This window comes from Pelophylax lessonae, assembly GCF_965119305.1.
Source record: "Pelophylax lessonae genome assembly, chromosome: 4".
NCBI classification, from domain to species: domain Eukaryota; kingdom Metazoa; phylum Chordata; class Amphibia; order Anura; family Ranidae; genus Pelophylax; species Pelophylax lessonae.
The window spans coordinates 290,888,104-290,913,586 of NC_138771.1; the positions used below are offsets into that span (position 1 = coordinate 290,888,104).

General features: G+C 44.0%; 1 protein-coding gene across 2 annotated transcripts in view; it reads left to right on the plus strand.

Annotated features, from left to right (window-relative positions):
- MON2 (MON2 homolog, regulator of endosome-to-Golgi trafficking) overlaps positions 1–25,483 on the plus strand; it is a 271,194-nt gene that overhangs the window by 57,643 nt on the left and 188,068 nt on the right. For both annotated transcript variants that reach the window (XM_082256725.1, XM_082256726.1), the window contains exons 7-9: positions 213–338; positions 2,558–2,752; positions 16,834–16,958. In XM_082256725.1, coding sequence (XP_082112851.1) covers positions 213–338; positions 2,558–2,752; positions 16,834–16,958 — 446 coding nt within the window. The remainder of the gene's footprint in view (positions 1–212; positions 339–2,557; positions 2,753–16,833; positions 16,959–25,483) is intronic.

The window sequence follows — 25,483 nt, forward strand, 5'->3', positions numbered from 1 at the left end:
CACTTTCAATTGCTTCACAAAAATTGTGTGACACAGCTGGCATGCTATTCATGCGAAAAGCGAACGATTCGATGATCAACATTTTTTCGGTTGGTTTTTGACTCATATCTGGCCAGCTTTTGAGTTATGCATTCTCATAAGGCAATGGAACTTTTTCAGTTATGATACATTTTCTTGTATGAAAACTATATGTTGTTTTTGTGATTTCTTAGGATCTGTGTCAGCTGGTAAATGCTGATGCTCCTTATTGGCTGGTGGGAATGACGGAAATGACACGGACATTTGGTCTGGAACTTCTGGAATCAGTCCTTAATGATTTTCCACAGGTTTTCTTACAGGTATGGTTGGAGTATGTAAAACATACAAAGTTTAGAGGTAACATTTGTTAAAAAGTAGAACTATTATAGTTGGTAAAGTCATCATGTGATAATAGAATTCACCATTTCAGCTAACTGTTTACTGACCTAAACATCTTTGCTTTTTACAAAAAAGGAAAAAGTAGCTTTCTACTTTTTTTTTTTTTATATATCTTTTAACATGCTAGTACTGGTTATAGGTGCATGTGTGACCCAAAACAGATGTTAACTTGACCTAAACACTTAAAGAAATGTTTTGAATTATGAACAAAAAAAGTGCCATAGGAATTCCATAGCTACATGGTTGGGGATTGTGGACATTTTTTGTGGTAAATGTGTATATTGTGGAGGGCTTGCAGAATGTGAGCCATTGTTCTGTAAAATGTAAATGTACCAAGTCTGACAACGTAGATGTAGTAAAGCAAACAAGAGATGATTTGTTTTTCTTTTCCTTCCACCACCACATCAGCACTCCTGTAGTGCTGTTGTGTTCTGTCGGCAGGGTGGGGGAGCCTTCCCAGCCAGCAGAACACAATGAGGTTGATTTACTAAAGGCAAATATACTGTGCACTGCAAGAGCGCTTGCTTCAGAGCTCATTAAAAGAGGTAAAGATTTATTTGCAAAGAATACTCAATCACATGGAAGGAAAATATAAAAAAATGCTTTTGTGCTTGCAACATGATTGAATGATAGAAATCAGCAGAGCTTCCCCTCATTTCAGAGCTTCCTTTTCTGAATCCAGAGCAACTGCACTTGCAGTGCATAGTGTATTTGTCCTTCGTAAATCAACTTCAATTATTACTGCTAGCGGCTATAGTGGCTATAATCAGTCTGCCCATACATGAATCTAATCTCTATAGCAGGGACATGAATTTGGATCCATGTATGGCTGGCTTAAAGTATAACTAAAGGCAAAACCTTTTTTTTTTTTTTTTTTTTTAGTTTTGGATAGAGTGGAGAGGGATTGGAACACCTGTCAGTTTTTATTGCTGTCTGTGTCCCCCTTAAGGAGATTTACCCTCTCTATTTGTCCTGTTTACCATTATCATTGAAAGTAAAAGAAAATCCAAAATGTTAGTTACCTCCAGTAAAGCAATAGAGGGGAAATCTTCCAATGGGGACACTAGTTTTGATGACCTGGGGGTCCCCAAGAGATTCCCTTAATTTGCAAGGATTTCCTCTCACTTCCTGTTTGGCTATAGAACAGGAAGTGAAGGAAAATCTCTCCAATGGGACAAAGATGGCAAAAATAAACCTTACAGGGGTTATAACCCTCCCTTACTCTATCCAAAATTAAAAAAGTTTTGCCTGTAGTTCTATTATAAGTCAGACAGAACTGTCTGTTTTGTCTGCTTATCTAATCTTTGTGCTCCTCTTTGTTTCTCTTAAAGCGGGAAATTGGAATTTCCACTTTAAGGCCTCCTGACCCCCTAACAGGCCACATTTGGCATGTCATTTTTTTGGGGGGCGGGGGGTGGCAGGTACCTAGTTTTGACAGGTACCCGCTCCCACTTTAGCTCGGGCTGCCTAGGTGGCTCGAGCGGAAGTTCTCCTCTCCCCTCCCTCTCTGCAATCTTCTGGGACACGTCACAGGTCCGCTCTCATCCGATTCCCCCATAGGGATGCATGGGGCTCTGACACCTCCAGGAATGTCATCCATATATTTTCTTCCCCTTCACTACTTGGTTTGTCAGTGACCAGGACAAACAAACATGGCAAGTCCTTATCTGCTGTTTTAAATCTTTAAGGACTGCACAGTTGTTCCTGTTGATAGACTCACTAAGTACTGAAGGGATTAAGAGACCCTGGTCCTTTATCTTCATGCCACATGCCATTTTAGTGTCTTTGAAGTATGGCAGGCTATTTAAAGTTAATTGGCTCAAAACATTATTTGTTTTGACCTAAAAAGATTTCTATTGCATAAGGCTCCATTCACACCTAAGTGTACTGCAGCAAAATCCGGCTGCACCGTGGGATTTTTTTTTCTAGCTTTTTTGTATTTTTATGTGGCGCGTTTTGAAACGGTGCTGTTCATTTGAATGGGCCTCCATCCGCTCCAAAAATGTGCCAAAGAATCTCATGTACCAAATTTTGGCACAGAGCCAGGCGCTGTATTATCTGCAGGCTGCTTGGCCTGATTTTTTTTATTTTCTGTGCGGTGTATTAATTTTTGTTTACTTGATCTCTCTTGTTTTTACAGCATCAAGAATTTAGCTTCCTCCTGAAGGAAAGAGTGTGCCCTCTTGTGATCAAGCTGTTTTCTCCAAATATTAAGTTCCGGCAAGGCTCTAGTAGTAATTCTTCACCTGCACCAGTTGAAAAACCTTATTTTCCTATTTGTATGAGATTGCTTCGGGTTGTTTCAGTCCTCATCAAACATTTTTACGGCCTTCTGGTAAGCTATCTGGATTTTTTTCTTTGTAATTGTTGCACTGTAGAACCTAAATTGTTGCAGTTTTGGCATATTCTATAAATGTTATATAATAAAGAATACTAACAAATGAAGTATGTAGTGGTATTGATATACATGCAACTTAAGGAGGGTTTTGATAGGGAAATGTTTTATTTTTTTTTCTTAATGTGATCTGTGTAACCGTGCGCTACTATGTACTAGAAAAACTAAATAAATTAAAAAAACGGTGAACACTAGATAACACTGCTAAAAATCTTGTGTTAAAAAAATGCTGTTACCACTCATACATTGTACTAGCACACTCCCATATGGCAAACAAAAATAATGGCGCACTGTTCCTTTAAGTCAAACTATTCCAAAATAGTGTATCAAATAGCCACTGATCGTACACATTAAATAACCTTAAAGTAGAAGTATAGGCAATTTCTTTTTTTTTATCGTTTTGGATAGAGTAAGGAAGTGTTATAACTGCTGTCAGATTTTTTTTTTATGCCAAATGTGTTCCATTGGGGAGATTTCCCTTCACTTCCTGTCCCAAACAGGAAGTGGGAGGAAATCCCTACAAATAAAGGGAATTCCTTGGGGACCCCCAGGTCACCAGAACTAGTGTCCCTATTGGAACATTTCCCTCCTATTACTTGGGATTTTTCTTTTACTTTTACTTTAAAAATGATAATGGTAAACAGAACAAATGAGAGGGTGAATCTCCCCAACAGGGACACAGACAGCAATAAAAACTGGCAGTGGTTCTGAACTCTCCACTCTATCCAAAATGGGGAACAAAAATGTTTTGCCTTTAGTTATACTTTAAACAATCTCAAGTGACATAAAATCCAAATTGCATCAAAAGTCCATAATAGAAGTCCCATAGGTGTAATAAAAGCCCTGTTGAATGTGTTTGTGTGACATACGACATTGAATCATCCATAAAGTGCTATTTAAAAGTGGTTGTGTGCCCAAAAGTGACAATCCATCACTATGTGCAATGCCTCCTCACCTTGATCTTTGACCTAGTCAAATTCCTGGTGTGACTCCACCTCCAGCTTTTAGTGGCCACTTTCCTCATGGGGGACCCTTCAAGAGACCACTCCTTGCCGTCTCTACTGCAAATATCGCTCAAAATAAGGAGACAAAGTTCATAGCGCAACCCTCATAATATGTACATCTAAAAGCTTTAATTCCTACACTTTATCCACTTACGTAGAATAAAAACACAAAGAGCAGTGTTTCCAATCTTAAAATGGTGTTTCTCACCCCAATTCCTGTTTCCGCTGATCCCAGAAGTGATGTCACTGGCTTCTCCCAACAAAGAGAGGGTTTCATAGTGAAAAAAATAGTGATTTCTTTTTGTTTTTGTCTGTCGAGGAACATGGGACTTCTTAGACTGTTGGATTTCTGTCGCCTACAGGAGAAATTGACACTGGCAACATGTCTCAGTTTTTGCTAATGTCCTCAGGTGAATGGACATGTTTTCTTCAGCTTTGCTATTAAATTTGTGCCAGATATGTTGAATTCTGGATGTCCCAAACAGTGGCGGCTGGTGCTCAAAGTTTTTTTGGGGGGGCGCAAAAAGAAAAATTTGCGGCAAAAAACGCAGTAAAAAATTGCGTGACTTTGATGCCACACAAGTGTTAAAGGGGCCATCAGTAATCAAGGAAGAGTGCCTTGATAAAGTATTCATAGTTACCCCTTTAAATAATCCATATTTTGTCATGTTATTTACCACCAAAAAACGTACATGTATTTCATGTGATAGACCGGCACAAAATTGTGAACTGGAAGGAAAATGGAAGAAAAATGACAAATGTATTGCTTTGAACATTTTATTAACAAAATTAAAACATGAAAGAAGAAAACTAAAAGCAAACCACAAAAAGCCAGCGTCCTTATCTGAAAATAAATTTTGCTCTTCTTTCCTTAAGGGATGCAAATTTCTCTATGACCTTCTGGTTGAAATCGGTCGTCTCTGTCACCAGTCTCTTTTCCATAGACAGCATGGCGAATGCATTCAACCTCTCCTATGTCATGGTGTTCCTCAGAAAAGTCTTGATCCTTTTTAGGGTTGAGAAGCACCTCTCAGCCTCTGCTGTGGTCATGGGTGTGGTGATGAGGATCTTCAGGAGAGTGAAAGTCTCTGCAAAGACATCTGTAAGGTTGTTGGCAAGTCCACAGCTCCATCGCATGTTTGGAATTGCTCCTCGGAGTAGAGGAGACTAAGCTCCGTTTTTAACCTACTCCCATCAAGTACAGCATAGGTCTTCACAGTAGTGCTAAGTGCATCCTTTGGGAATTCCCTTGCATACTGCTCAAACTTGTCCGCTTGAAGCAGGGTGGCACTAACCAGATGGTTTGTGAACGAGAAGCGCTCCATGGTATGTAGGAGGATGGTATCACAGACCTATCAAGAATGAGAAAAAAACAAAATTAGGTACTGGTGACAAAATGTCAATGTCATGTGTTAGCTCCCTGAGCATCAGAAATGCATGAAATTTAAAATATGTACTCAGAATGTCTTGGGCATTTGTATGGGATGCAGAGAAATTATGATTTCAAAAAGCACTTGTTAAAATGTTCAGGTTTAAGTTATTATAAAGGAAGATCATATTCAGTGTTTTTGAATCCAGAATTTCTCAGAACTCCATACACATCAACACAGGACATTCTAAGTAAATGTTTCTAAGTTGTATGCATTTCTGATGGTCTGGGAGCTATGAATGCTGTAATACCAATTTTGTCCACTAGAGGAAAAAAAAACACTATTTTCTACAAATAAAAACTAACCTCTGTTGCAAGAACTTTATGGGTTGCTGGTTCAAACGAGCACCGCCTCTTCGGTTGAGAACCACCTTCACTCAGTTCACCAACCAGAGAATGCAGAGAATCTCTGAAAAATGTAGAAGTAGTAAGAATAATTAAAACAACAACAACAAAAACAAAAACATGGAAAGGGATGAATACAGCTGCTACCTGATGTTTTGTATGGCCTGCTGGAACTGCTGGATGCTCCCCTTAATGTGGACTGAATCTATGTCCTTCCGCTGGAGTTTGGCATAGAGGAGGTCCACATGTGACATGATTTGGTGGAAAAGCTGCAGAAAAAAAATAAACTCCTGATCCTCCAGCATCATGGCAAAGCCTCCTGCCTCTCTGGTGGTAGTAAGGTCAAAGTCACCAGAAAGCTGTATTTCTTTAAAACAGCGAATGAGGTCCTCTCTGTGCTCAAAGACTGTATTGACAGCACGGCTGTGGAAGTTCCATCTGACATTGCTTGCTGTTGGTAGTCTATGGGCAACTACTTTATCCAGAACATCCGTGCGCTTTGGTGATCTGGAGAAAAAGCTGGCAAACCCTCCAAGGTTAGAAAAAAAAATTCTCACTTTGGATATGCGAGAAGTGGCCTGCTGCATTATTAGATTTAGCTGATGTGCATAGCAGTGGATGTAATGGGCATTTGGGTAAACATCCTGGATCTTCCTTTGCACACTTCCAGTGGCACCCCTCATCACACTAGCTCCATCATAGGCTTGGCAGATGAGTTTATTCTTCTGATCCTCTGGAAGGATGACAGCAAGACGCTCTTGTAGTGCTGTAGCGATGGAATCAGCTGTAGTTGTATGGAGAGGAATAAACTCAAAAAACCTCTCTTGGATGCTGTTTTTGCCTTCAATGTAGCGCAGCACAAGCACAAGTTGCCACTGTGTGGCAATATCCGTGGTCTCGTCGGCCTGGATGGACAGAAATCACTGTTTTGTGCTTCTTGGATAATTTGTTCTTTAACAACAGACAACATGCAGTCCAAGAGCTCGTTCTGCACAGTTTTTGAAGTTCCCTTAAACACAGTGGCGTTCTCAAGGTGCTCTTTCAAAACTCCATCCAGAGAAGCTACAAAGTCGACCAAGCCACGGAATATCCCGGGATTATCTGAGGTCTCACTCTCGTCATGGCCTAGCAAAGCAAGTTCAAATGCACCACAAAATTTCACGCAGTCTATAATTCTAGACAGGATGTGTCTATTTTTGGTGACTTCCTCATTGTGCTTTCTTATGGCAGTCCTGTAGCTTTGATCTAGCTGTTCAGCAATGCTATGGCTCCCAAAAAGCTGGAGCCTCATAGCGTTGGCCAGATGACTTCGGCTAGCTTCATGCCGCTTGCACTTGTCTGTCAGATGTTTCAGGTCAGAAACCCCTGTTGTTATCCAAGATGTGTCAGTTCCATGACCTTGAAACAGCAAACAGGGAGAACAATAGAAGGCATTGCTAACATCACATCCAGCTAGCCAACTCCGTCTCTCATAGCAAGTGGTGGAAAAGCTCCGAGTGTAAGCTCGACCACGATCACTTGCCTGCTGCTTAATTTGCAAGTTGGGACGATCTGGTCCAAGCTCCTTTAGCCTCTTTTTCTCAGCATCAGAACGCCGTGAGAAGGGGTTTTCTTTTAAAGCTACCACAGAATTTTCTCTGACTCATCATGGCTGACAAATGTACCTCACTTCCTAAATGATCAGTACCTAGGAGTCAAAGGACAATATGGGAATGTTTAAAAGAGAGATCCGTATGGCAATTCTATATGCAAGTGTCTATTTAATCAAGAGTTATGATAGTTAGGCTAAGAGGTTTGAAGGTGTTTTGCACGTCACCCTGAAGCCTCGTACACACATTTTTTGTTTGCCTACTTAATGATTTTTACAACATCTAACTGCAACATCTGCAGGACTGCTTGTTTTGTTGAAAACAATGCACTTAGTCTTACTAGCAGGATCAGCAGGTGAACATAAAGAAACTAATTACAGGTCACTATAAAAAAGTCCTCAAGATCCATTCCCTCATCCAGGACAGGGAAGGTGCCACTGCCCACTCTGATATTAGGGATTTCTCCACCCCCCTCCTATGATAATAAGGAGTCCAGACAGCCTGCTGAGCCACCCTCCCATTTCTAGACTGTGTGACCTCCATCAGTGATAACTATTAAAACTGAATTAAAATGTGTCAAGTTTACTCATTTTACCTTTGTGTGAATCTAGGAATGGGAGGGTGGCTCAGCAGGCTGTCTGGACTCCTTATTATCATAGGATGGGGGGGGGGGAGGCATCCCTAATAGAGTGGGCAGTGTGGCATCCTTCCCTGTCCTGGATGAGGCCAGAACTACTACAAGGACTTCTCATCATGCCACCACTCCATAACCATGATGGAACCATCTTCTACCAGGCAGCAGTCTGTGTGCCATTTACTAGTAATAAATATATAGTGCCAGGCCAGCAGCCTGCTTGGCAGTGAGTGTACACAATATAAGACAGTGCAGGCCAGGCCAATTACATTGTACACTGGTAAAGTGCTATGCTAACTTAGCCAGTGTACAATGTAATTGGCTTGACCTGCACTGTCTTATATTGTGTACACTCACTGCTAAGCAGGCTGCTGGCCTGGCACTATATATTTATTATTAGTAAATGGCACACAACGGCCTGGTAGAAGATGGTATAAAACTCACTAACTCTGTGAAATTATTAAAACATAAAGTTAATATTCTGAAGAGGAGTAATTGTCCCATTTAAAAAGTAAAATAATTTAGAGCCTGCACACTGAATTCACATACATTAGTAAATGTCTGCACATGAAGTAACTCCAACACAGATATATATACTGTACACAGGCTGTTAATATTTATAGGCCACAGATACCCTGTGTATGCAGGCCTTAGACATGACCAGCGTGCCGTGCCCCCCCCCCCCCCCCCCCATCATCAATGCAGACTGACCACCAGCTTGCCGTGCCCCCAATGATCAGAATCAATGCAGAGCAGACTGTGACCACCAGCTTGATGCTGTGCCCCCAATGATCAGACATCAATGCAGACTGTGACCACCACCATCTATCATATCATCATGGATGGATGGATGATCCATCCATCCATAATGATATATATAAGGATATCTGTGCACACTCTGGTCTGGGCCCGGCCTGGGTAACTTGATAAATCTTGCACCATGACCTGCCTGTACCTACCTGTTCTGGCCTGGCCTGGGTCCATCCAACCATCCATGATGGATGGATGGACCCAGGCCAGGCCAGAACAGGTAGGTAGTACAGGCACTCAGGCAGGTCACGGACGGTGCAAAATTATCAAGTTACCCAGGCCGGGCCCAGACCAGAGTGCAGATATCCTTATCATGGATGGACCCAGGCCAGGGGAAAACAGGTAGGTACAGGCATGTGAGGTCATGGTGCAAGAAGAATAACATCAAGTTACCTAGGTCGGGCACAGACCACAGTGTGCAGATATGATTATATATATATATCAATCCATGGATGGATGTATCATCCATCCATCCATGATGATATATATATATAATCATATCTGCACACTGTGGTCTGGGCCCGGCCTGGGTAACTTGATAAATCTTGCACCGTGACCTGCCTGTACCTACCTGTTCTGGCCTGGCCTGGGTCCATCCAACCATCCATGATGAATGGATGGACCCAGGCCAGGCCAGAACAGGTAGGTAGTACAGGCACTCAGGCAGGTCACGGAAGGTGCAAGATTTATCAAGTTACTCAGGCCGGGCCCAGACCAGAGTGCAGATATCCTTATCATGGATGGACCCAGGCCAGGGGAAAACAGGTAGGTACAGGCATGTGAGGTCATGGTGCAAGAAGAATAACATCAAGTTACCCAGGTCGGGCCCAGACCACAGTGTGCAGATATGATTTTATATATATGGATATATATATATATATATATATATATATATATCAATCCATGGATGGATGTATCATCCATCCATCCATGATGAGATATATATATATATATATATATATATATATATATATATATATATATATACATATATAAGGATATCTGTGCACACTCTGGTCTGGGCCCGGCCTGGGTAACTTGCTAAATCTTGCACCGTGACATGCCTGTACCTACCTGTTCTGGCCTGGCCTGGGTCCATCCAACCATCCATGATGGATGGATGGACCCAGCCCATGGCAGAACAGGTAGGTACAGGCATGGTTGGCATTGGTGATGGCAAATTCTAGTGATTTAGTAAGAATTTGAAACCACTGAGGAGAAGACTGCAGTCTGCAGGTGCAGGAGAGGAGGATTGACTGACACAGGAGAGGACTGTCTGCGAGTGACTGAGGACTGAGGAGTCACTTACCGGTGGTGACTGACTGTTCGTGACTCGAGTGGTGCACTGGTGTGGTTTCTCTCTCTTCCAGACTGGAGTTCCAGATGACCTCCGAGACGCTGTGCGGCCTGGTGACTGCCTGTGCCTGGTCTGGACGGATGGATCCGATTCCGGTCCGGTGACTCCGGTCTCCGCTCCGCTCTCTGCCGGTGCCGCCGTCACTCCCATCTCCCGCCGTTACCGTCTGTCCACTCCAGTCGGACTCGGTGCGGCAGCGTGACTGACGCACACGACGTCAGCGGGGTCAGTATGGGGCCATGGGATGTCCTGGATGATGATTGGTCCAGGCTGTAGACTGGACCAATCACAGCCAGGATATCAGGAAAGTGGGGGTGTCCTAGCGCAATGACTTGCGCCCAGGTTACGCCCCCAGAAGGCAGCCAATCGGCGCCTCTTCTGGGACGTAAACCCCACCCCCCCCCCCCCCCCCCATAGCCACCAGTGCCACCACATAGGCCTGCGAACACAATTTTTTTTTTTCACAACTTTATTTGTTAGTTTTGTAATTTTTTTTTTCTTTTTTTTTAGGGGTAGGGGGCAGCGCCTTGGCGCCCCCTATGCATGGGCCGCCACTGCTCCCAAATCAGTTGCTGAATGCAAGGCGTTCCAGTTTATACTGGTGTTCTCTGTGTGACAGCACTACATTTTTGGAAGTCTCTTAGTCCTCTACAGCTGCTGGTAGATTCAGGCCAGATATTGAAAATCCTGTGACCTATGATAAATGCTTGAGGGTCCCCGCTCAGGCTGTCAAGGTCCATTTAGTTGAATGCTCCTGACCAGTGAGGGTGCAGACTGAGGAAAAGTCCGTCCAGACCCAAAGCATAATGCAAAACGGAATAAGGTAGTCCGGCCGCCGCACACCTCACCCAGCCTGAGTGGTAAGCAAGTAAAAGTAGCCTCAGCTCGATTTATCCAGACCTCAACTCCAACATGTTTCACCCTATCCTGAGGCTTAATCATGGAGATTAGGGTCAGCTGGTGGCGGGGGAAAACATACCATCATCAGCCACCTAAATATTGATGTGGGTTACCACTCCAAAAATTTTAAGGGACAAGTAAATGAAAAATTGCACCGTTTAGCATAAGTCCAAGCCCCTGAAAAGCAACCATAGACAGGAACTTCACATGTGGTATAGCAATAATGAGAACTAATAGACAATTTTTAGAGGTATGCATGTACTGGTGCAAAAATAAAATAGAAGCTAAAAACAATTAGAGAAATAAAGATAAAATGATTACATATGAAATGCAAAAAAAAAAATTGAAAGCCCTGCCCAGGCAAGCATTGCAGTAGTTTCCCTGTTCATTATCTACATTTATGTGACAGTGCTACAGTCAGCAATGACTACCCTTCTGTGTTTATATCATACAGAACTCTGCTATTTAAGTCTTGCCAGTATATGGTGATTCCTTCGATAGTTATCAGTTCAAAGGTGAAGCAGCTTTCCTGTCCCTGTCTCTGTTACTCACAGTTTTGAATGCCTTGTAAGATTATGCTGGGTTGAAGTTTCCTCAGTCTGGCATTTGCTACAGAATAAACTATAACTGACTTGGCATGTTGTGTGGGGAGTTAAAATTCTGCTTTTTTTCTGAACATGTCTTTTTAATTTAAAGTGGTTGTAAAGGCTAAAGGTATTTACCTTAAAGTAGAACTAAAGGCAACATTTTTTTTTCCATTTTTGGATAGAGTAAGGGAGATTTACCTTGACTTCTGTCCCTTATCCAAACAGGAAGTGAGAAGAAATCCCTCCAAATTAAGATAATCCCTTGGGGCCCCCAGGTCACTAGAACTAGTGTCCCAATTGGAAGATTTTCCTTCTATTACGTTCCTGGGGGCAACCCAAAATGTGGGATTTTCTTTACTTTCACTTTCAATAATAATGATAAACTGGACAAATAGAGAGGGTGAATCTCCTTAACAGGGATGCAGACAGCTATAAAAACCTGACAGGTGTTTTAATCCACCTCCATTCTGTCCTAAACTAACAAAAAAAAATGCCTTTAGTTCTACTTTTATACTTTAATGCATTCTCTGCATTAAGGTAAAAAACCCAGGTGCAACACCCCCCCCCCCAGCCCCCCTAAATACTTATCTGAGCCTGATCTTGGTCCGGCACTGTGCACGAGAGTAGCAGCACTCCTTCCTCTCTCCTTCCTCAGTGGACTGCTGCTGTCATAAAATCCAGTTGCGAGGAAGCGAAGGGGCCGAGTCTGTCAATAGATGCAAACTCGGGAGAGAGCCCACACAAGTACCCCATAGCAAGTGGCTTGCTAGGGAGGCACTCAAAGACAGGAGGAGCCAGGAGCGTCGGCCAGGGACCCCAGTAATGGAAGATTGGGGCTGTTTGGTATAAAATGTTTGTTGTTAAAAAACAAAAAAACAAACTTAAATATAATGTTAAGTACTTTTTAGTTGACCCCATGGGGGGGAACTCTCCTCTTTAATTTATTTAATTATGTGTGTATTTGTGACGAGCAATACTGGAAAATATTATGATATTCATTTTCCCACCGTTTTTTACTAGCTGCACTTAAAGTGGAAGTACAGCCTAATACCCTAAATTCTCCCCTGCGATCAATAATGTAAGCTAAGTTCAGCCTTGTGTGTCAAAATGAAAAAATCCCAGTTAGTCTACCTTTATTTTTCTGTATTCAGTGCTGTCACATGACTTCAATTCCTCTTCCTGCTGAGTCCAAGAGCAGTAAGTGGGTGTGGTTACTGAAAGCTGACATCACATCCAGGGAGGGACACTGTTGCTGTGTAGCCAGTGGGCCTATACATAATGGGAGGAGCTGATCATAGGTTCCCGCCCAGTGTTCTCTCATCAATGAGGATGCATTGTACACCCTAATTCATGAGAAAATGAGGAATTAAAAAAGAGCCATCCACACAGAACACAGGGGGGAGGTGCAGTGCACATGTACATTATAGCTGTGCTTGAGAAGACTACCATAGAAAAAGGAAGCTGGACACAGGGAGGGGGGGAACTGTCAGTGTAGCTGGAAATGCGCTGGGGTCTCAGCTTACATTCTTCAATGATCACTATACATTAAAAGAATAGTACAGGCAACCACATTAAGTCTATGTTTCCACTAGTTCCATTCAAAGTCGCATGACAAGTCACAGCCAATTGATTTCAATAGCACCCGTTCCCATCTATGCAACTTTGAAAAGGTACCTGCACTACTTTGATTCAACTTTTGATGCAACTTTGATCCAGAGAGTGTAAAGTTTGATCAAAGTCGCACTTTAAATCACAATAGTGGAAACGTAGATTAAAGCTCCGTTTCCACTAGTGTGACTTGTCATGTGACTTTGGACACACAAACTCCCATGACAAGTCACAGCCCATTGATATCAAGTAAGTAAGGAGCCAGTGTTGGCTGAGACACCCTACACTATGGCCCAATCTCCCCATCTTTCTAGAAAATCAATTTTTTCTACATTTTACTACCAGTTCATGGCCCTTTCCTTTAGCATCTTATGCGCACTTCGAGTGTTCACCAAGGGGCTAACCCTAGTACTAGCCCTGAAGCGCTTTTTTGGCATCCCCTTTATGGAATAGTTATACGACTTCCTGTTGAAGGAACAGCTGGTGTGAGATCTATTGAACAATGAGGCTTTGACTGTCCGGAAGTTACAGGGGTTCAGATGGATTCTGTACCTTTATAAATGGTCGCAGGAACTAACTTATCATTTGGAAATCTGGATCTAGTGCTGGGCAGAGAGTGTTCTCTCTCCAGTATCAGATTTGAGCTTTCCAGTCCAGGTTTCTTTCTGTTTCAAGGACGGATTTTGCCATCCTACTTCATTGTCAGTGGCTTTAAAGTGATTGTATAGGCTCAGGGTTTTTTGGTAAAAATCTTCTGTGTGCAGCAGCCCTCCCTAATACTTACCTGAGCCCCATTGCGATCCAGCAATGTGCATGAGTGCCTAGACTCTCTGGGGACTCGCCCTTCTCATTGTCTGAGACAGCCATTGGCTCCCACTGCTGTCAATCACAGCCAGTGAGCCAATGTGGAGCAAGAGAGGGGGATGGACCGAGCCATGGCTGTGTGTGTGAATGTACATGCAGAGCAGCGGCTCAGAATTAAGCCTGCTTGGGGGCCCCCATTGCAAACTGCTTGCTCTGGGGGCACTTCGCGGGAGGAAGGGGCCAGGAGCCCTGATGGGGGACCCAAGAAGAGAAGGATCAGGGCTACTCTGTGCAAGACCACCTAGGATGGCTATTTCCTGTAAGGTCTTTGAGCAAACATGGAAGGTTTACATCACTCAATATGAGTTGGGGATTCCATTCTAGAAGTTTATCTGTAGGATAACTCCTTCTTCCTTTCCTTTAGGTGTCCCTGCACCAGCATTTAGCTCTCTGCACTTTCAAGGGCCATGTTTTTGCCATGTCTGCTTTTTTTTTTTTTCAGAGACTGTTGACCTTTCCTTTTTATTCAGACCTTTGTACAGGGAGTCTCCCATGTAACTCCCCCAGTTCATTCCTTGTAAACCAATTAATCTGCATCTGGTTCTCTCAGAGATTACCGTGTAGACCCCTAAGGGACTCACCTCTCCCTACTCTCAGCCATTAGTGCTGTTTCTTGTTACCATCAACTCTGCAAAGTGAGTGTCTGAACTGGCAGCCTTATCCTGCGAGGAACCTTTCCTAGTTGTGCATAGGAACAAGTTGGTGTTGTTACCCGGGACTTCCTTCTTGCCCAAGATAGTTCTGCTTTTCCCCTCAACCAGGACATTGTTCTCCTGTCCCTCTATATATCTGTTTGCAGTTCACCAAAAGGAAATTCCCCTACATTGTCTGGATGTTTCGGGTTGTAAGCGGCTATATCTCAGCCACTGCTTCCTAAGGAAGACTAATTAATTTCATCATCCTGAGTGAACTCTGTAAGGGTACGTCCGCTTCTCATTGTACCACCTCTTCGTGACCCATGCTGACCATAATACAAACTTCTGGTCTTAAAATGGAATTCCAGCTTACACTAAACTAGTCTTGAAACTGTTCCCTCCCCCCTCATTATCACCTATAACTAACCTTGGTAATAAAGATCTATACACTTACCTATTAATAGGCCGCTTCGGTTTGGTCACATGATTCACATGATATGGTTCCCCCTATATCAACCAGCGGAGCTGCAGGAAAGAGGAGGGAGTGTCGTTAATGGATGGGCCATTAAAGCCTAAGGGTGATGTCACTGATTCAGGCTTTACTAGCCATTGTCGGAGTGCTCTCTCTTCTACCCTGCATCTGCCCCTGGCTGAAATGGGAGAGTATGTGACCAGAGTGGCCTGAATATATATATATATATATATATATATATATATATATATATATATATATATATATAGAAATTATGTACAGAAAAGAAAATATGATTTATCTACTTTCCTGTAGAAACTTTTCCTGGAGTCCATTGAGGGACAAAGGTATCTCCCCTCTGTGTTAAGTTTCATGCTCTTGGTACTACTTTGCTGCAAAACTGAGGTGTGATTTGTTGTGGGTGGTGTTATCCTGCTGGCTAATGTGTGTGTTTTTTTGACAGTGTCCTTACCTTGTAGGTGACATTACTTGACAGTCTAAAAATTTCTGTGTCTCTCCATGGGCTAAGAGACACAGCGTTTTACAATGAGTACAAAAATCCTATTATTGGGGGCCACTCGCTGTCTTACAGCCCTCATCCTTTGAAGTTGTACAGTTGTGAAGGAAGGGTGCCGTTGTCTGTAGCAGGCTGTTTACTAAAGGACAATCTAAGTCATAACTGTGTATATAAGCTCTATAAAGACTTAAGCTGGACACACTATACAATTCTCTTTAGATTTTTTCTTTTAGATTTACCAAAACCATATAATATGAGGTCAGACCTAAACACTTTCAATTAGTATGCAATCAGGCAGGCCCTTATACTACACAGTTGAAGGTAAATCTACCAACAAAAGTTATATAGTGTGTATCCAGCTTAAGGCTACTTTCACACTGCGCCGTTGCAATATTGCGATAAAATCACACATGCGTTTGTACCACGTTTTTGTCTCGTTTCCGGTGCATTTTGCATCTGTGAAAAAGAGACATATAACTTAAAAACTGCACCAAAAACGCAACAGCGGGTGCATTTTTTTTTTTTTTTTTACCCCTTTTCTTAATGCAGTTTTCATTCATTTCAATGGGTAGGTGTGTTTTTGGTCCGTTTTTTTTTTTTTTTTCTTTTTTTTTTTTTTATAACACACCAAACATGCACCAAATATGTGGCAAGCAGGTGTTTTTTTAAAACGCAGCGGGCTCATAATTCATCAGTATGAATAGTTGCATAGGATTTCATGGCCATGCGTTTTTTTTTTTCCCCCCTTTTTTTTTTTAACACAAAACCGAAAGAAAAACTGATCTGTGTGAAAGCAGTCTTGTGTTAAAAATACATTTATCTTATATTGGCTGAAAAATGGCTTACCCAGGCTTTTCAACTCAGCAGCTGAGGGTTCCTTGTAAAGGGAAATTGAGCAGTTTTTGCTGTGCATAACATTATAATGGCTGTCAGATGCAAGCAGCACATATATTTATAGTCTGCAAATATGCTCCCCTTTTATACACAGCAGCCGCTCCAGCTGAATAGTGTATTCTAAATCTTTTTCTATTGGATTACTTGTATGCACCAATACAATGACATGTCTTGTGAAGTTTAACTGTTAAATGCAGGTTAGAGTTTGGTGCACTATCTGCTTGGGGTGGGGGGAGGGACAATAAAATCCTCAACAGGTCATTGCTGCATACAGGTGTTTTACTTGTGGTTTTAAAGATCCCTATTTGGTTTGACACAAATGGTAATTTTCTTTCAAACTGTGCTAAATTAACCTATTTAACCTGAACTCTTTTAGGTGACAGAGTGTGAAATCTTTTTATCGCTGCTAGTGAAATTCCTGGATGCTGATAAACCACAGTGGCTCCGAGCTGTAGCTGTGGAATCCATACATAGGCTTTGTGTTCAGCCTCAGCTTCTCAGGTAAATCATTTACATTCACACACTCACTTTTTTTTTCAAAAAGATTCTCAAAGTTACATCTGATGACTATCGGAATAGACTGATTTAGAAAATCCAGGTCCAGTAGTTGGATCATGTTAACCTTATGGTCCGGATTTTAATTTTAAAGAAATTTTTCTACAACAAAGCTTTATTTGGTTGGGACAGCTTTTTGTATTAATACTGTGCAGCCCCAACCTTCCAAAATGTTTTTGACATCCCTGTTGCTTGTACCAGAGTCCACCCAGTGAAATAAAGTTGTCCCCATGCATATTTTATGGTAGCCTTGTAATGGCATGTGTCACCAGCGGGTGATAGTGGTCTTGAACCCCTAAGCTTCAGATGTAGTACCCTTTTATGTTAGAGCATGGTCCTAATCAAATTGTTAAAATCAATAAAAGGAAAAAAATTCACATGTTTCACACCTGAAGCAGGATCAGCCAGCATGGTTCATTACAGGCAGTCCCCGGGTTACAAACAAGATTGGGTCTTTAGGGTTTATTCTTAAGTTGAATTTGTACGTTAGAACAGGTACATTTTTTAAGTGTAACTCCAGCCCAAATTTTTTTTTTTTATGTTTTGGATAGATAGCATAAGGAAGGGTTAACACCCCTGTAACATTTGTGTTGATGTCTGTGCCCCTGTTCAGAAGATTTTACCTTACTTTCTGTTCTTGTGACAATTGAATTTTGAAATCTTTGGGTTGCTGTGGAAATAGGGATTGATGATAAAGCTTCAGTGGAGACACCTTTTTCCCATGATAACTCTTAGGGCTCTTTCACACGGGCGGTCCGATCAGATCCGCCTGTCAGTTTTTTAGGCGGATCTGATCGGATCCTCCATGCAGCTCTATGGGGCAGCGGGTGTCAGTGGAGACACCTCCGCTGACACCCGCTGCCATCCGCATCCAATCCTGTGCTGAAATCTGGACGGATGGAAACCCTATTTTTCCATCCGTTCAGTAATCGGAGCGAAGCGGATCTGATGAGAGCGGACAAGCCGTCCGCTCTCATCCGATCCCCCATAGAGGGCAGCGGGTGCCCGAGACACCTCCCTCTCCGCTCTGCAAGCAGAGACGGAGCTGTCATCCGCCCGGCTCAGCGGGGATCGCGGATCGATCCCCGCTGAGCAAGACGGATCCGCCTGCGGAGGCGGACCGTGTGAAAGAGCCCTTACAGGAGTGAATTTCCCTTCCTAGGAGTAGATTTCTTCTCACTTCCTGTTCTCTCCCTCCGTTTATAATTATGAGTTGTATGCAAGTCGGATGTTTTTAACTCGGGGACCACCTGTACTTATCTGTTTGTACCAAATAATGTACCAATATTAAACATATTTGCTTGTATTTTTTTTTTTAAACAATCATGGCCAACCTTAAAGCTGTATTTAACAACAAAATAAAAATGTATGATATTTAGAAATAGCTGCCATTTATTTGTACCACATCCTAATTATGTGTCAGAAAAAAATCATAAAGGGAAAATGTACAGACTTTACTGGTACCAAGGAAGACATACACATGTAAAATGACAATCAGTTACAGTTAAAAACCAACATAGATAAAATACAGATTTGGGAAAAAAATACCAGGTTTGTTACATCTTATCAAATAGTTTGTATACAGGTATCACATTCAAATCACTCCTCCATCTAATGTAATCCAAGAGGTCAACATGTTTCACACAGTATGCTTCTTCAGGACCTTCTTTCTTGGAGATGAGGGGGAGTAACCTGACTAAAAAATACAGCATATAATGCATACAGTTTATGACTCGTATATGTACACATTTTGTAATTTGCCAGACGAAGGGAGTAATATACATTACGTTTTGTAAATGTAAGTAAACTCATTTTTTTATATGTATTACATTTTTCATATGTATGTCTTCCGTGATACCAGTAAAGTCCATACATTTTCCCTTTAGGAATTTTCTGAAAAAACAAAATTGTAATATAGCTTACCAATCCTTAGATTTGGCTTCATTGGTTTTCTTTGTTTAGGCTTTTTTAAATCTGGTGATCCAGCCAGTAACACACTTCCTGTCTTGGGGTGTCTGCATTCTGGATGAAGAAGGTGAACCAGGCACCTTTCGGACAGCAGCATTGTCAATCTGGGGAGGGTAGTGTTAGATGCACTAGCAGATTTAGATGGACTTCACTAACAATTTCAAGCTGAAGTCCAGCTAACACTATAAGCAGTCACAGAAAAAAAAAATTTTCTTATGGGTTAAAGGTTTTCCATAAATGAATAAAAGCTGACCACTGTAAGCACTTGTTAGTGGTAATTGGTTTGTCTCAGCCATCTAAGTTCTTCTTTGCATGGACAGTTTGATCTGTTAAAGTAAGGTGAAAGATAACAAACTTACTGGCTGGCTCACCAGGTGAAAACAAAGCATATAAGATTTAGTAAACTGCAATTTCAATTTTTTTTGTTCTTGGTTTAATATTGCTTTAAGGTGTTGTGCAGTATTCCATCTAACAGACTAGCCTTAATCCAGTCTGCTATAAAAACTACTGTTTCTCTTTCGTTCATTGACGGACACAGCTCCTGATGTTCTTAACAATTGGGTTATACTCCTACCCCCCCCCCCCCCCCCCCTTACAGAAGTAGGACACTGGGCAGAAAAAAAGTCTGGCTACCCCTATGGCCAGTCCCAGGGAGTATACTCCCCCTTTCTGCTGTAGGTACTCAGTTTTTTCAGCCTAGTCAGGAGTAAGGACCTAGTTCCTTGCTGTTATCTCTGGCAATTTTTTATTTTTAGATAAAATTCTTTCTCCTGTTTTTTTCCCTGTGAGATATGCAATCAACTGCTGGACTGGGTGACGAGCTGGATAATCTATATCCAGTGGTCACCCCAGTCTGGCCAGTGAGCGTGCACAGACCTCAGCCCTGCGCTAGGTCAGCCACGACATAGCCCCACCATATGGGGGCTGGCCTGCGAGTTAAATGCCCCACGAGGTCGCATACAACTGGGTCTCGGCCCACAGCCCCCGATTTCAATGGCTAGAGGTTCTGTCTGGAGTGGTGCCTGCCGGGTTCTGATATGGTGAGTAGCTGTCCCCCACTCTTCCCCCTGAAGGTCTTTAGGGTGGACGTGGGCCCCTCCTTGGGACGGTGAGTCCCTCGGGTTCCCCTCCTTACTGTCAGGCACCCCCCCTTTCATCTGTCCCCCCATCCTACACCCCCCTCCACTTATGCTGGGGCTGTGATGGTGGTCTTGTCTTTTTTGCCGTAGTCTGTGTGCTCAATGCACGGCAGCCATGTTCGTGTAGACTGGTGGCCATTGAAAATAGCGGCGGTGACCATGACAGTGGATTTTGGCGGTGGGAGTCCCTCCTCATTCTCTGGTGCTGACTTCTGGATCTTTTCACTCCTGATCCGTGCACGTGGAGTAAAGATTTTCCTGGTGGCTGCAGGTGCCTGTTTCTGCTGGGTGGTGAGTCTGGTCCTCTCCCTATCTGCTGAGGATCGCTTGGTGCCTTGTGCCTGGTGACCAGGTGGCGCGGTGGGTGTTGTCACTTTGCAGTGTTTTACACTTTTTGTGGGGTCCCCCTGGTGACTCATAGAGTCTTTGGAGCACATCCCCCCCACCTGATCCCCCTCTCTGAGGCTGCGGTGCCCTCCGGGACCCCACCATCCATCGATGTACTGACGGCGGTCCTGGAGTCCTTTTTGTCCCGGGTGGAGGTGGTTTTCTGGCGAAGGGCTAGCAAAAAGCACTCCGCCTCCCCCAGTCTCATCTGTCTCATCATATTCTGAATCTGATTTTGCCGCCACGGACGTAGGTCTCCCTGCTGGGTCTCCGACCACGCGCCAGAAATCCTCAGATAGTGGGGATGATTCTTCCACATCTGCAGCTGTGACAGAGGCGCAGGTGCTCTTTGGCACTCACAAGTCATCCGGAGTGTCAAAGGTATTTTCTTTCCCTGCCTATTTTGACAGAATTGTCACTAAAGAGTGGGGACGACCAAAGCGTCCCCTTGGGGTCCCTAAGCAATTAGTTAGGCGATACCCCTATGAGGAGTCCCTTATTAAGAAGTAGACTGTTTCACTGGTGGTGGACCCTCTGGTTTCCAGATTGAAAAAGGCAACCATGATTCCGGTTGAAGAGTCCCCGGTCCTTAAGGATCCGGCTGACAGGAAGGAGGAGGCTGTGGCTTGCAATATGTACACTTTGGCTGGTTTGGTACTGAGGCTGATATTTAACATTGCACTGGTGTCGCAAACTCTGACTGAGTGGGCTAAGCTTTTACACCATGACCTGGAGGGAGAACTGCTCCCTCCTGCCATTGCTGAGCTAGCGAACCAGCTGGTCCAGGGACTGCAGTTTCTCTGTGATGCCTCTTTGGATGCGGCTCCCCCAGTGGCTCGGCCCTCTGTTTAGGCAGTGGTCCTTCGGCATGTCTTTTGGCTCAAATGCTGATCTGCGGACCAGACTTCTAAAAAGGCATTGACTGATCTCCCCTTTCAAAGAGTTCACCTGTTTGGAGCTACCCTGGATGACATCATTAAAGGTCTCACAGGGGGAAAGAGTACCTTTCTTCTGCAGACTACTAAGGGCAAGGACCCTCGTCGTAGACGTGGGCCCTTCTTCTTGGCTCACACGTTTTTTCATCCCTCAGGGTCGTCTAACAAGGGCTTAAAGCCTTTCATGGTCTCCTCTGGAGGATCCAAATGAACCTGGTCTGGCAAACCGAGAGCGGGCTTCTCCAGACTCGTGGACAAGGTTCGTTCAGCTTGAAGGTGCACCCTCACACCTATCGGGAGTAGGGGGATGTCTTTGCTGGTTTCCGGACCCGAGAACTTTCCTGGTACAAGACAAGTGGGTCCACAAAGTCATTCGGTCCGGCTACAAGATCGAGTTTCCTTCTTGTCTCTTGGCAAAGTTCTTTCCTTCCAACTTGCGCCTGTCCCGGACCACTTACAGGATCTGTTTGGGACGGTACAAAACCTGTTCAAGGGGTGATTGTCCCGGTTCCGACTTAGGAACATTTTTACTTAAACCTGTTTACAGTTTACAGGAAGGAAGGCAAAGTGCGTCAAATCCTGGACCTCAAGGCGCTGAATTGCTTTGTGCTGGTACAGAAGTTCAGGATGGAGTCCATTCGCACGGTGGTGGCATCCCTGAATCAGGGGGATTTTCTTGCCTCTATCAACATCAAGGATGCTTACCTGCACATTCCAATATTGCCGGTCACCAGCGTTTCCTCTGCTTTGCCGTGGGAGAGGAGTATTATCAGTTTGTGGTGTTCCCTTTTGGTCTCGCCTCTGCTCCTCGGGACTTCACAAAAGTGTTTGCCCCAGTGCTAACATTATTATGCCAATGGTGGATCACGGTACTGGTCTACTTAACCTCCTTCTGCGAGTGGCGTCTCCTACTGCTCTGGTGGAGATTGGAAAACCTGGAAATCACCATATGAACTCTGAGGAAGTTCGGCTGGATTCTGAATTTTCAGAAATCTGCTCTGGTTCTGTCCACAAAGCAAAGCACAGAGTGCTCCATCCTCTGGACAATCTCCAGAAACTGCAGGCTGCAATTCGTCTCCTGCTGTCCAGCAGATGGTCATCTCTACCTTTTTGAGGCGGTTCCGTTTGCACAGTTCCATATGAGGCCCCTGCAAAGAGAGATTCTGGCCAAATGGGACAAGTCTCTGGACAATCAGATCCATCTGAGCCGGGAAACTATGAAGTCCCTGATACGGTGGCTTCATTCTCCAGCGCTTAGGCTGGGCAAATCCTTCCTCCACTTGTATTGGACAGTGTCACCACGGATTGGACAAGGCCACGGCCTTGGCTTATGTCAATCACCAGGGTGGCACAAGAAGTGTCCTGGCTGCTCTGAAGGTAGCCGGCATTCTAAGGTGGGCAGAACGGTTCGTTCCAGCCCTCTCCGCTGTACACATTCCTTGGGTGAAAAACTGGCAGGCGGATTACCTCAGTCGGCAGGCGTTGGACCAAGAGGAGTGGTCCCTTCATCCGCAGGTGTTCCATTATTTGTGCTCCTGATGGAGCATCCCTAAAGGGGATCTGTTGGTGTCTCGGCTCAACTGAAAGATACAGATGTTTCTGGCTTGGTCACGGGATCCTCTGGCGGACGACACAGGGATCCTCTGGTGGCCCGTGGGGTTAGTATCGTCTGATTTACACTATCCCTCCTCTCAAGCTTCTGCCAAAACCTCTACGCAGGATTAAGGCAGAAGGGATTCCGGTCACCTTAGTGGCTCTGGACTGGCCTCGCTGGGCTTGGTACGCCGATCTGGTGCAGCTGGTCGGTCGATGATGTTTCTTGGAAGCTTCCTCTCAGGGAGGATCTGCTGTCCCAAGGACCAATCTTCTATCCTGCTTTACAGTCGCTGGCTTTGACGGCTTGGCCGTTGAACGCCAGGTGTTGATTGTTAGAGGTTTGTCTGAGTCTTTGATTCCAACGCTGTTAAAAGCCGGGAAATCTACTTCTAGGAAGATCTACCATCATACGTGGAAGTCGTACATTGCGTGGCGTGAGTCTCTTGGGGTTCATTCTCGCTCTTTCTCGGTGGCTCAGGTCTTGACCTTCCTTCATTGGGGGGTTGAGCAGAAACTGGCCTTGAGTACTATCAAGGGTCAGGTGCCGGCCTTAGCAGTCTTCTTTCAATGGCCCTGGCCACATACTCCCTGGTACGTTCTTTTCTTCAGGGAGTTAGGCATTTGGTCCTTCCAGTGCGGTCTCCTTTGCCACCTTGGGACCTCAATTTGGTGTTCTCAGTCCTCCAGAAGCCCTAGGCACATGGCCCTTCCAGTGTGGTCTCCGTTGCCACCTTGGGACCTCAGTTTGGTGCTCGCAGTCCTCCAGAAGCCCTCTTTTGAGAATCTTTGGGAGATTCCCCTGCTTAAGCTGTCCCAGAAGGTGGCCTTCTTGGTGGCTATCACCTCTGCATGCAGGGTGTCGGAATTGGCGGTGTTATCCTGTCATTCACCTTACTTGCTGGTTCACAGAGATAAGGTGGTTATTCATCCCTGTCCATCGTTCCTTCCAAAGATTGTCTCAGATTTTCATTTGAATGAAGACATTGTGTTGCCTTCCCTATGTCCCAGGCCAAACATCCGAAGGAAATTGTCTTGCATGCCTTGGATGTGGTCCAGTCGATTAGGGTGTACCTGGCGACTACGAAGTCTTTTAGGAAGTCAAGCTCACTATTTTTGCTCACGGATGGGCCTTGGACCGTTTCCTCTGCGACCGTTTCCAAATGGATCAGACAGACGGTGATCCAGGTCTATTGTATCAGGGGTCAGATTCCTCCTTTCCCTGTCAAGGCACGCTCTACTTGGGCGCTCAGTGCCTCCTGGGCCTTCCGTCATCAGACGTCAGTGATGCAGGTTTGCAAGGAGGCCACCTGGTCGTCGGTGCACACTTTCACAAAGTTCTATAAAGTAGATGTGTTTGCATCTGTAGATGCTTCCTTTGGCCACAAGGTTTTGCAAGCTGCTGTTTAGAGGACCTGGTCCTCTTTGAGGGTGTATTGTTTTTTCAAGTGAGCTTCAGTTGTTTTTGGTTGAGCTCCTGTTTACCTGGTTGGCTATAGTTATTCTCGGGGAATTTCTTTTTCGCTATTTCACCCCTTATGTTTAACACTGCTTTGGGACATCCCAATAGTTAAGAAGATCAGGAGCTGTGTCCATCAATGAAGGAAAGAGAAAAATAGGACTTTTGACTTACCGTAAAATCCCATTTCTCTGATGTTCATTGACAAACACCGCAACCACCACCCCTCTGTCGAGTTTTAATTCTTCTGACACTGCTTGTAACAAAACTGAGTACCTAATATAAGAGAGAGGGATTATACCCCCTGGGACTACCCATAGGCGTAGCCAGACTTTTTTTGTTCTGCCTAGTGTCCTACTCCTGTAGAGTGAAGTATAGCCCAATGTTTAAGAAGAACCGGAGCGGTGTCCATCAATGAACATCAGAGAAATGGATTTTAGGATCAAAAATCCAATTTTTCTTAGTTCACAAATTTCCTACAGCGTACAATAAAAAAATTCTCAACCTTGCATACTGTACAAAGCCTTTAGCAATTTGCTTTTTTTGTCTTCCTTTAGACTTTTTCGATATTAACTTTTCTCTGCTTTATAAACACCTTTTCACATATTTGTCTTAAACCTTCGATAACTTTCTCGTGCTGCTTCCTTCCTGTGAAACTATCCTTTGCATTCATTCAGGCATTCGCCCTCCCTCCAAGTTTTTTTTCACAGGAGTGCACTTAATTTTGCACTTATGTGACCCAGAATCCGCCGACAGTGGGCAAAGGCCCGTTGTCGACTGATGTCACACAGCCAGTCCAGGCTCTGGAGGTATCTTGACAATAATGTCAGGATCCACCCAGATGCCTGACTGGAAGCTTGCTCAGCCTCTTAGCATGCCGCTGAAAGCCGCTGAGTCAGCTTCTCCAGCCTCCTCCACAGCCTGATGTTTCAGTGAGCAGCAGAGCAGAGAGCGGTGACTGAGAGTGTCCTCTCTCTGTTCAGAGCAGAC